Source organism: Hippocampus guttulatus, chromosome 2, assembly GCF_054856545.1.
Source record: "Hippocampus guttulatus isolate MCC_2025c chromosome 2, RoL_Hgut_1.0, whole genome shotgun sequence".
NCBI classification, from domain to species: Eukaryota; Metazoa; Chordata; class Actinopteri; order Syngnathiformes; family Syngnathidae; genus Hippocampus; species Hippocampus guttulatus.
Window position 1 is genome coordinate 15,109,142 of NC_141262.1, and position 13,181 is coordinate 15,122,322.

General features: G+C 40.5%; 1 protein-coding gene across 1 annotated transcript in view; it reads right to left on the reverse strand.

Moving 5' to 3' along the window:
* fmr1 (fragile X messenger ribonucleoprotein 1) overlaps positions 1-13,181 on the reverse strand; it is an 18,746-nt gene continuing 5,565 nt past the window's right edge. The window contains exons 5-15 of the mRNA XM_086138486.1: positions 12,802-12,950; positions 11,599-11,692; positions 11,317-11,433; positions 11,019-11,189; positions 10,377-10,455; positions 9,111-9,262; positions 7,605-7,691; positions 7,238-7,463; positions 6,902-7,096; positions 6,586-6,665; positions 1-4,318 (exon numbers count right to left, since the gene is read on the reverse strand). Coding sequence (XP_085994612.1) covers positions 4,124-4,318; positions 6,586-6,665; positions 6,902-7,096; positions 7,238-7,463; positions 7,605-7,691; positions 9,111-9,262; positions 10,377-10,455; positions 11,019-11,189; positions 11,317-11,433; positions 11,599-11,692; positions 12,802-12,950 — 1,545 coding nt within the window. The 3' untranslated portion in view covers positions 1-4,123. The remainder of the gene's footprint in view (positions 4,319-6,585; positions 6,666-6,901; positions 7,097-7,237; positions 7,464-7,604; positions 7,692-9,110; positions 9,263-10,376; positions 10,456-11,018; positions 11,190-11,316; positions 11,434-11,598; positions 11,693-12,801; positions 12,951-13,181) is intronic.

A 13,181-nucleotide genomic window follows, 5' to 3' on the forward strand; every position in this document is an offset into this window, starting at 1 on the left:
TTAAGAGATCCATTTTTGTTTATTTGAAACTGCTTGCATACAAAATATATTGCACTATAACCAGACATGTAAACCCAGACACTTTAAATGCTAGTAAGTAGTATTTACAAAGGAAAACAAACAAACAAAATGCCCAAAAGTGCTCACAAGATTTACAGCTTTTTCGACTACCCTGGTTTAAGTATGTCCAGATTTTTTTTTGTATCTTGCCTTCCTGCTTCAGCCGGCAATTGATCACCTTAGCATTTGTTGCATTATACATTCTGGAGTAAGAGAAGAAACATTTGCTGCCAAGTGGCAAGCAAGAAAAGTCAACATTGCTCATCCTCATTTGAAAACATGTGACAACCCCAAATGGAGTCAATGCTGAATGAGGGATGCAATTCAGGATCTCGACGCAGTGTTAGCCATCTCTTCTGAAATGCTGTCATTTAAAACTGTCACGTACAAATCAGAGAGGTTCTTAAGTTAAGTTTGAAGTCATATTTAACATTCATTTTGTAAGCTCGCCTGTCAAATGTAAAATGACACTCCCCCGTCTGTTAGTTGGTAGACACCCTCTAATTTATACAAACGACATTTAAAAAGTTTTAAAGGTCCATGTTCAATCCCATTTACGCCATCAATTTAACGGAAACATTTATGTAAAAATACCCAAATTCCCGTCATGATAAGACCTTCCCATGAGTCGCGTCGAGTTTTCAATAGTCCAGCAAACATAATGATCATAGTTTTATTAGAAGCTCTGATCCAAGCCGTCACTATCGTTGGCATTAGGAATAAAAGGAAGAATTTACATACAACATCCATTCTGAAAAGGACAATATACATCAATTAAGTTTGCAAGAGTTTGAATCCGATTGGTTATGTTGATTTGGGAGCATTTCACCTGATTTCACAGGGTCTACTCAATCAACACACACACACAAAAAAGAGACAATCCCCTTGATTTCACAAAATCCCACCCTTTATACAATTTAGTGGTCATTGTTAGTATCCCTTTCAGGGTTTGTATTGGAGTTCCCTCAGTTGGACCATGAGCACATCGACTCAGCCAAAGAAAGAGTTTGGTTTTCAATTATGTTTTTTGTGGCACTTAACTGATACAGTGGTACAAACCTTGTCAGAACGAGTTAGAATGGTGACACTTTCATCAGTACAGTTCTTTGCCGACTATACATGGGCAGCATGCAAACAGTTTCCTCATCTCTTCAATGTACATTTTCTTTCACAGTACAAACTTTCATTTTTGCAACACTGTTAGTATTAACCCCTACAAACACAACAATGCACAACAAGTTAACTTCTTGCTGTTGAAAAGTTGACCTCCAACTTTTAAAAAGTGTGTGTGTATATATATATATATATATATTGTTTTTTTAGGCTGAAACTGGAAACCAATTTGAAACATACTATCTCAGCCTAATCGTTCTCTTACTACACCTGGGTCTTCAAATGTCAGTAATGAAAACTTTTTGAAGCATATCATTCTCCTGCTTGATAAATGATGAAATGGACAATGAGGGGTTAGATACGTGCAGTTTCTATGTTGAAACAACTAGAAAAGAAAGTGAAGCAATACATTTTTGCAAATATTTGATTCTGGCTCATGGATGTTTTTTTTAAATTTTATTTTGAATGAAGGTGCAATATCATTCGCAATTTCTGCATTATTCATCTCAAATGATAAGTCAAGAATGACTTTGTGCATCAGACATTTAAGAATGAAATGATTTGAGTACAGATTGCCACTATGTGGAGAAGCTTAAATTCAGTAAACAAAAACAAAAAAAATATACTTTTGAGCTTGTCAAAGGCAAATGAAAAAAAAAACCCAAAATGAAAGCAGGTTTGATGCATTTTCCCCAACTCTCGCTGAAACTAAAAGAAAAACCTACACCTAAAACACAGAGTTGAAGGTCAGTCTAATTTTAGGTCACAGTATAATAAAAGTGGTAATGGACTGCAGTAAAAGTTTTCTTCCTTGAGACACTTGACGCGACAGAACATTTATATACTCATCGTTTTGTATGAAACTCTTCCTCTGTGTTAGCACACTCGTTTTGGACCTCTGCAGCAGTGCTATGAACATTCACTATCAATGCGACTCAACCGTGTGAGGGAGCAAAACATTTTTACAGCAAGTTTATTAACAAGAGATCTAGCATTTAACTGATATCAAACAGCAACAAAAGAAAGGAAATAAGGATAAGTGCACATTTGAAACAGTACAAATTATGACATCATTATATACATTATGCCACCCTATCTCCTTTTTGACAACACAAAACAACTTAATTCAGTTGCTGCTTTATGGAAAGTAAAAAGGTCATTTGTACTCAAACCACATTGTTTATGTATTGCAGAACAAGCTAACTTTAAAAATGCAGCCCGACTGCAGTATGGAAGCTAAAGATAAGTGAAAAAGAATCACATTTAATTCATACTTGCGTAAAAGCAAGCACAATGGAAAGGAATACTGGCCTCAGAAAACAAGTTGTGAGCACGAGACTTGAGATATCCAGAGCGTGACATAGAAAAGTGTGACGCATGGGCCTAAAAAGTTGTGGGGGGGAATACAGAATTCAGTCTAGGGCTCCTTAAAAAGGTTTATGCGTGGGTCTTAACAGTAGGGGGAAAATTACAAATCGGTCTGGGGCTCTTAAAAATGGCTGAGAGAGATGGAAACAATGTTTAAAACACCTCAGAGGGTCTGCAGATTTTACTCAACATTATCCAAATCAGCTTGACACTCTAGCTTCAATCAATTAGGCTAGGATGTTTTTTTTTTTTTTTTTTTTAATGCAGGCAGTGGAGCTCAGCTTGACTCATCAAAACACACCAAGAAGCAAAACTGTAGGCTGTGCGATGCCAGAAGTGATACATAAATGATACCACAGGAACAGAATGACTGACAGAGGAATGTCATCAGTCAACAAGCCAAAGAAGCAGCGCTACGTTACAGCAACCACATTCTGCCTTTAGAACTTACTAGAAGAACCATGGTCCCGAAAAGATGGTAAGCATTGGTTCATGACTGCAAACGTATCGTTTTTGTTGAACTTGCTATAGATTAAACTGTCAAGGATCTCTCCTTCTGGAACTCAATGACGGTTTGATCTACTCTGACATTAGTTAACTCAACAGTGATGATTTGTCTTCTCGATGTGAGCAGGGAACAATCCGTTGGTGAGGCTTCAGGCTTACCAAGCCAACTGGGATGTTCAAGTATCCCCAGTTAGGGGAGCAAAGACATTTCCCAAACGAGTTGTCCATGAGCAGCTTGGAGGTGTGTGTGTGTGTGTTTGTTTTGTCCAAGATCAGTTCGACAGCTCTCACCTCACTTGTGTATTTGTCCAAAAAGCACTGAGCCACAGACAAATGCTGTCACACCTTGGCTGCAGGGATGTCAGAGTGAATAAGGGGGACACTCTGTTTGTGTGAGCATGGCTCATTTACCGTTATGTGTATGAAGAAACAGACTAGATTGGATTGATGAGTCACGTATGGTGTTGCCCACATGTGACACCTAGCCCTAGCCTGTGACTTTGCACACATGCTTTATATCAACTTGCAAGTTCGAGGGTTATGGACTATGGGTTGCCCTCATTATGCCCGTACCAAATGGTCAAAGGAGCAGTCACAGAACGCATGACGAGCTAAGTCTAAAGTCTAGTTTGAAACTTCGCGGCACAAAGAAAGTGAAGGCATCCATGCCGCTTCATCAGGTAATGGAGAAAAGAGATGCATGTAATTGAACTTTAGATGCATTTTGACATTGAAGTAAGATGGTTGCTGGAAAAAGAGGCTGCTTTTACATCAAGAAACTTCATTGCATTCTCACTGTAGGAGGAATACGTCCATTCAGTCTCAGACCAGCTCGTTGCACTACAACGAGCAGTACACAGATGTAGCACAACAGGGAGCGGTCGTCACTACATTTACTCACTACTGCCTTCCATTGTGACGGAGGCTGCTCGTGTCTAATCTTGCAATTGACAAAAACGGAAAAAGAAAGACAGAGAGACAAACAACTGTGGTTGATTAATGAGCGGTTGTTTGTGTATGTGTGTGAAGAGTGTGGGTTCATTTCTGTAAGTGAGAAGGTCCTCCAGTGATGCATCTATGACACTCCGTTCACCAGAGGGGGAGCGTCCTGCTTCTCCTTCTTCATTCCTCGGTCTCTAATGGGCCGCTGCTGATGGCGTAGTGGACCTTCGCCACCGGCACTGTGGCCACCCTGTGATGAAGGCCCTCCTCCGCCTCTCCCTCCAGAGGAATGCTGCACACTACGTTCGTTGTTCCCATCCACACTAATCTGTGGGGTGACAGAAGCAAGTTTAGCGTCAGACATCCTTTATAGTAAATGTTATGCTTGGCATTTTATTTTAAAGAACAAATTGCCTACCAATCAATCAAAAAAAAAGATCTCTGTCAAGGATCACAACACTTTTCTGACACGAAACAAAGAAACAAACACATTTGTGTCCTTTAAAGCAGCGGTCCCCAACATGTTTTGCCCCACGGGCCGGTTTAATATCAGACACTATTTTCAGGGACCAACCTTTAAGGTGTGGCGGATAAATACAACAAAACAATATGATATGACCTGCATGAAAGTTGAGGTATTTTCTAAACATAGTAATAAACACGAATTTGTGACATGAGGAATGTCCGATCTGGCTGTCCTATTTGGTGTGGCCAGTGGCCCTATCAAATGATGAATGATTTGGTTAATAGCAAAGAAGTGAGAGATGAGCTGTATTAAGGATATCACCACATGGATTCAGGAACACTTCAGAAAACCAATGTCAGTTAATACTGTTCGGCGTGACTTCCGTGAGTGCAACTTAAAACGATGCAAATCAAAGCCATTTATCAGTAACACCCCAAAATGCCGCCGTTTCTCTGGGTCCGAGCTCATCTAAGATGGACTGATGCAAAGTGGAAAAGTGTTCTGTGATCTGACGAATTGTTTTGGTAAATTTTGGATGACATTTTCCTCTGGCCATCGAGGAAAAGAAACATTTAGACTGTAATGGATGCAAATTTCAATAGCCAGCATCTGTGCGGGTATGGGACTGTGTTAGTGGCAATGGCATTGGTAAGTTACACCATTCATGTTAGACTTTTTCACGGATGCCCCTGCTTAATTTAGCAATACGATGCCAAACCATATACTGCATGTTGCAACAGCTTGTAGACTGGTCTGCTTGCAGTCCAGACCTGTCTCACATTGAAAATGTGTGATGCATTATGAAGCATAAATTACGACAACGGAGACCCCTGATTGTGGAACAGCTGAAGCTGAAAGAATCTGACCTACATAGCTTCAACAATTGGTGTGCTCCGTTCCCAAAAATGTATTAAATGTCATCAAAAGAAAAGGTGATCTAACACAGTGGTATGGTAAACATGAAGCTTGTATGGTACATTTTGGAGCCATGAAACTGAAGTTTAACATTTGCTTAAAACAAAATTTATCAGTTTGAACATGAAATATGTTGTCTGTCGTGTGTTCAATTAAATATAGGTTGAACATGATTTGCAAATCATGGTATTCTACTTTTATGTTTAACACAATGTCCCATCGTCATTGGAAGTGGTTTCGTATTTAAAAGTGAACTAATACCAAATGACATAATCAAAATGTGGCACTGTGCTAAGTGCTACTCAGCACTCCTGAGTGGCACTTAAGAGAAAGCAGTTCACACACCGAGCCAGAAAATGTTAACATCGACTGAGCTCACAATAGTAGGTAGAACATTTTTTTAAAATATTGCCCAGTGACACTGCTTGTATATCTGACTTTCTTGTAACAGCATTAAAAAAAAAATATATATATATATATATATATATATATATCGGGCTCTTCATCTTGAAAATCCAGCCTCAGTATTGCAATCACAAGGAATGTCACATCTCTTCAAATATGCCTATGAAATACTGACCAATGAAGGCTGGATGAATTAATTCACCCTACCGCATCTCTTAAATTACCAGCACATAACTATACTGCTTGTCATTCATATGGAATTTTACATTGGCTCCACAAAGACCGAACAATGCTTACTCCAATAAGTAGCAGAATGGGTCTAATGGATTAATTTATGACCCATGCTGCACCAGTACAGTAACTAGTACCAGTAACTAACCCGGACATGCTAAGAAGTCAATGAAAAAAAAATGCATATTTCACAGCAGCATCTATTTAATCAATTTCAAGTAACTATCCTGTTGGGTGATCCCTGCAGACTTGGGACAAGAGGTGCGGTACACTCTGAACTGTTAACCAGTCAATCACAGGTCTTACACAAAGACAGACAACCACTCACATCTACAAGCAACTTAGAGTCTTCAGTATACCAACTGTCCACGATGCTATATGTTAGATCAAGTCTTCAAAAAGACATTCATCCATCCTTTTATCCAAACCATTTCTCCTCACAGGGGGTCGCGGGTTGTGCTGGAGCCTCTCACAACTGCTTTCAGGCAGGAGACAGGGTACAACCTGAACTGGTTGTCAGTTGTCTGATTAAATTATGGTGCAGTCAGCACACACTCCATATGTAATGGGGACATTACCTGCAAGGTGTCTTCCTGTGCTCTCATCTTGGGCTCTCTGATATGACGAGGCCTTGGGTCACTCCACTGTACATCGTCACCTGAATGGTAGAGTCCAAGACAACATTTATTATCTATTACCATTTTTTTGGTATGTGAACACTTTGCAGAAGGTACCCGTATATTAATTTTATAATTCATGTCCAAGATCAATAATCTGTGGCACAGCTGTGCCAAACAACAGCTGCATGTCAGATCAATTCTCATTAAATCTCAGAGGGCTGATGAAAAATAAGTTAAATTGCTCCAGCCATAATAAAGATAAGAAACTACTTACCTTTAAATGCTCCTCTTCCTCTTCCACCTCGCCCTCGAAGTCCTGCCCCGGCAGGTCTCCTCCTGCCGTCAGTTCGTCTTGGCAATGTCCCACCTCCGGTCATTAGCTCTTCTGTGGGAGCCAGGGACCAATCACTGAGTTCGTCTCTGTGGTCTGACTCGGTCTCTGAAGCGTTGGATGCCTCCGAGTTGGTGCCTAGTGGGCAACGCGCAAGTCCATTCAAACTGACGCTACATTAATTTGCTTTCCTGTGATGACACTCTAAAGGTTTCTAATCAAGTATACTATCAGTGAACCATGTAAAGGTACAAGACTCAAGTGGCAATGGAACAGCACCTGAGGCAAAAGCAGCACCACCTCCTCGTCGCCCTCGACCACCTCGTACTCCTCCTCCATAGGGTTTCCCTCCTCCTGTACCTCTGCCAAGGCCCGTGCCATTATCAAACACATAGCTTTTGTCTTTCAGATTTCGTGGGCCCGTCCCTCCAACACCGCCACCGCCTCCTATCTGTCTCAGCTGCTCATCAATCTGAAGACGCTCCAGACGAAGTTGGTCCACCTCCTGTATTTATGAAGAGAAATACTATTAAGATGCAACATTGAATAACATGTCGTTATATTTCCAGAACAACGTGGACATTGCCAGGGTGTCATCTGATAGGATTGGTGTATGGTATCACGCAAACACATTTTTCTTGTGTACCTTAAGGTAGTTGAGGTGATAGTCCAGCAGTACTGTTGCATTCGAGATGCTTTCCTTAGTCCCAACAAATACAAAGGGCACCATTCCCTATGGCAAAGATTGGCAAAATAGAAATATTCAATCTTTGGGCAAAACTGTACACAACATGAGGACTCTGTGCATTAATGTGGGCTACGGTGGAAAAAAGGTCATCTCTAATGGCTGGAACATTGGCAGTTTATAGTTCTGGACTCAAAAATTATGTTTGCAGAAAAAAAAATAACAATGAAAACAGACTCACTAGTAATTTTAGGCAGGTTTTCTGATGGGTTTTTGGCTGATTTTGGAACGCTCACATTTAGGTGCAAACTGGTATGAGTCCACTGATGACGGAGGGAGAAGACAAGTGCATTTGCCCAGTATGTGTCTGTCCTCAATTAGGTTGTTAGTTTTTCCGCAGTATTACCCAATTGAAAGTGGTGATAATGCTTGAAGTCAAATTTATCAATTCTCTTGAATGCTCAAAATATCAATAGGAATGAGAAGCGATGCCTAGATCCTCATTCCGTGGAAGAAAGCAAAGCGGGTGTGCTGATTCATTTCCGCCTGATACACAGCATTAGTAAGTGACTGTATATAACATATATGTCATAAGTCGCACTTAAAATGCAACATTGTGCCTTGTAATGCAATGCGCCCTACAGTATGTATGGATAAATGTCGGCTTTTGGGGTGGACTTTAATTCAAATTCCTTCCTTTTATGTGCATGTTCTTATTCGCATCCAATCGCTAGCAGATGTCTATGTTTTCATCACACCAGAATTAGGAGTACTTCTTGCTTTGTGTCTAAGAATCATGGGAAATGTAATCCTACTAGACGAATGATGCAGTTGCCATAGATTTAAACCGAGATCTAAACAGTGTTTTTGCCGGCATATTACAATGTTACAACTTTCAATGTGGGACAGGATCGGCGCGAGGTAAAAGACACAGCGAGCTTCCAATAGCTGCTGGGACCGAGCAAAAAAGGTTGGATCATGATGAGTGCATTGAGTTGTTTGCAACTGTTGAACTGTCAACAAAGATAGCATTTAGCAGTAGCCAAAGTTATCACAACGGCCGGTCACCAGATTGACTAGTGATGTTTAAACTTTTCTTTTCATCTGCCAGATGATCCCCTTCTCTTCTCCGCTTGAAGCAACCCCCGTGGAGTTGCACGGCGAACATTCATGAAAAAAAAGGAACAAATAAAGCCTTTTGTTTGTTTTTACATCAGTAGTAAGCAAAAGGTGATTTTCAGTGGTTATCCGTATGTGCAACAGCATGCTTTGGCCTTTTTTGCACATGCAAAGGTAAACTGTTTAAAAAACAAAAAGTTGTATGTCTGAAATGATTTGTGGGTTATATCAAGTATATACCCTGTAGTTTTCTTAATCACAATGCCCTTAATTTAATGTATACGATAACTTCATCACCTTGTCTTAAAACATTGAACTAATTGGACATCAAGTTTCTTTCAGACTCACATCATCCGTTGTTGATGCTGATGCTGCTCCCGCCACTGATGACAATGCCACCGAAGGCTTTTTGTCATTTTCTGGTTCAATACGGACTCGCACCACACCAGACTTATCAACCACTTCTTGGATCAGTTTGCCACTCTTCCCAATCACTTTGCCTAAAGAGAAAACGGTGAGTCATAATCACAATAGACATACTGCATACATCTCAGTAAATAAGAACATTCTTGGTCATTTAATCCATTTCAATTGTCCACATTTTGCTTTGGACTGCTGAGCAATTGTCCAGTTCTTTTTCTCATTCGCATAAGTAGAATGATGCTTCTGATATTGTCTCTGGTCCAGGAATGGCACAACATTAGAAGTGTGCCACTTTCCTTCAGACATCTATGCAGAGTAGTTTCAGCCTGCAGTTGGTTGAGCATGTTTTTGAAAACCACACTTTTTTCTTCCACTCAAGTTACTATTACTGTAATGCGTGGATGCGTAAGTCTAAGAACAGTCAGCTTCTTAAGCACGAACCTTTTGTGGCTTGCCTTACTAGTGTAGGGTGAAAACGGCTGTCTTCTGGACAACAGTCAAGTCAGCAGTCTTCCATGATTGTGGAGACTACTGTACCAGACTACACATCTTCATTAAAAACGTTTTCAGTTTTCTTCATTTTTTTTTTAAGTCAACGGTCAAGTTAAACAGTCAACCCCCAAATATTTGCGATCTGGCATTTTCAAATTCACCTATTTACCATTTCTTTTGCAACCTATTCTGATATTTGCTGAAAAAACTCATATGTTTTTTTAATTAAATAATTGACGGCCATATAGAAACACCTGCACATATGCAAATCTGCCGGTGCTGAATTGAGAGTATGCAGGGTCCACTGCGTGTTTAAGTGAGCCGAAAGCTTTTATTAAGACATAGCTAGAGATTTGCAACCATCCTTTGGCATCTCTCGGCAATTATAACCCTTTTTATTGGATTTTCGCTGCCAGAGTTTGGTCCCTAAAATATGCGAATAGCGAAGGTTCACTCACTATAAAAAATTGGTACGCCACCAACTTAAGTTATTTGAAGTCTCAAGATACTTCCTGATCATGTCATACGACTTGCTAGGTCGCAGACCTTTAGATTTCTGCACTTGATCCTGGCCCATGATTAACTGTGAGTCACATTTTGAATTCCCAAACTGTTTAAAACAAAACAAAACTGGTGGGACACCACCCCGCTGCCATAGTCACCACAGAGCTTATCCTACTGGTGGAGTGAATTTCTCACCTACTAAATTCCGGGGAACTTTGATGACATCTTCAGAGAACTCCAGGAAACTGCGCGCAATACGGACAGCTTCCTGGTCCTTAGATAAACACCAAAACATAAACATTTGTTGGGAAGTGTTTTTTGAAGCGTATTAATGTACTGTGTGACTAAACTATTTTGAAACAACAGATATATCGAGGCCCTCAAACCCAAGGAACGATAGTGATGTTTCTGCACTTAACATGCTACAAACGTGTATCCCTGCCTGTCTGTGTCAGGTCTTCCACTCAGGTACGCAATGATTTCCTCTTCACAAACTCAAGTATTGGATCTAGTTTATCTTTCTGTCTCGTTCATGTTAGGGTCCTTGATGGCTGTTGCTCATCCTCGTGTGCGCGTGTGTGTATGCGTGCGCACAAGCATACGGTACGTGTATGGGTGCACATGCGGTAACAGGTCAATCGCGGGAGGTTGGCTGCTTGAAAAGCAGATCTTTGGTCAAAAAAGGATGGGCACCCCTGATCTTAAGGGTCCATTGTAAAACCTTGTCTGTGATTGTTCGGTTGCTTGAGACGTATTAAATGTAATGTAATAGCTAATTAAAAGGGTATATGTAACCATCTATCACTAGGTCAACATGAACAGTTAAGACTGTCATACCTCTCCATAAATATGGAAGGTGCATGTCTCTTCATCCAGGTCTATATTAGTGACTCCAGGGACTTTCCGGGCCTGCTGAATGTTGGCCCCGTGAGTCCCAATGGCGAGCCCCATTAAATCATCACGTACTGCAAATTGTTCATGGAACCGTGATGCCAGCTGTCGGGAACTCTGCAAGCAACACAACAATAAGGAAATAGGTCGGACTTGTAGTTTTGATGGACAAGAAGGACGCAATTAATGTTCGAACATGAAAGCTTCAGACCCTGTTTTAGTGTGTGTGTGCGCGCATCTGTACCTCCAGTTGTCTGTTGGCCTCTTCATTCCTCAGCATGAGAGAGAGTTTGGTGCGGAGGCTCCTGAAGTGCATGTCGCTCATCATGTTTGCCCGCTTCGCTGTGACCTCATTCACTGACTGTTAGAACAAATCAAAGCTTGGAATATGAGGAGATGCAGATATAAGTTGAATGTTTTATAAAGTGAAATACAAAACTTCCACCATTGGAGTGTATCCTGGCTGCTCTCACACAAATATATATAAATACATTGTATGTACAAATTTTAAAAAAGCATCACGAACCAGGATGACCAGCTGCTTCTTCTCAGAGTCGTAGGTGACACTGAACCCTCCGACAGCTTTTTTGAAATCTTTATGTGCCGATTCCTTGGAGCACCTGATAACATGGAGTCAACATTCACGTCATTATTAAACTCACACTCTTTGAAAATGCGCGTGTGCTATCTTTATTACATTGTTTCGGGCACAATCGTTGTTAATCAATCCTCTCCACTGGAAGTAATTTTCTAAATTAAAGACATTCAATAAATCTCCTTGTGAACAATGTGTGCAATGGGGTGAGTGACTGAATTCAATTTCAAATATGTTCTCGAAGCAACAATGAACTGCAGCATTGTACAATATACAATGCCCTTATAAAGCATTTGCCTCCTTCCTGATTTCAGTTTCTTTCTTGTAGTTGCAGCTTCTAAATAAATGGCCCTATGTGAAAAAGTAAGGGTTTTTTTAAGCCTCAGGTGCACACGCTCGTGACTTTCTGGTTGTTCTCCTGCTGCGTAAGCGAACAAATTGAGGGCACAAACTGACGGCTACACGTTGAACTGCAGGAATCTTTGGAATGCAGTAGACTTCATTTTTACATTCGTCAGTTTCATTTCATGAATCATGTTGTCCAGCCCTAGATTATGACACTGCCATCACCATGTTCGATAACTGGCATGATGTTCTTTTTGTCAAATGTGACCGGGCAAAAGCAGTCAGAAGTGCATTTCGAGATCGGTGTCAATAATCGGTACAGTAGGTCTTGTCTCTCTTTCATCAATTTAAATTTTCATGTACTTTTTCATGAAATAGACATTGTGAAGTGGTCAAAAATCACCTTTTGTAAAGGTACACCACGTCGAAACATAGCAAGCAAAACAATCTCATGACCTTGCCATGGTCGTAGATATCCACAACATACGGACATCAGTATTTGCATGCATTTGGCTTCACGCGTTTCATTGTTTCAGTGCTAAGGTCCGTCGCACAGGGCGCAATGCTTCTGAAACCAACTTGGATTGACAGGTACTTTAAGTATTTTAATGATTCAAGAAATCTGTCTGTCCCCCCCAAAATGAATAAAATCCACATTTACAATGTGCATTTTAATAGGTTTTTTTTCTCGGTGAGCCAATCGGAAACATTGAAGCATGCAAAATGTGCAGAATGCATGTTAGTCAGGGCACAAATACTTCTTCAAGGCATTGTATACAGCAGTCTTACATTTGCCGTAGATCATCAGGAACATCCAGTCTGATCTTGAGGAAGGTAGTTTTGGTGGCTGGTTTGTTGGGATTGATCGGCCGTAACCGCTCCAGCGTCACAATTTCGTTTAATGTCGCATCACATGCGGCATACTCTATAACGTAAAACTACACACACAAAACAACGAAAAATATATCAACAAGGACTAATGAAGAGAAGGACTGTGGGTATTAAACAGCCATCAAAAGGATATATTTGAACTGCATTTGAATGAAGCTAATAAATGCAAAATGCTTACAGGAACCAATAAACGTGAATGCTCACATTGCAGGTATCATAAAGTATCATGGTGTGTATCATCCAGTATGTATCAAGTATCATGAAATGTTTTCAAACAG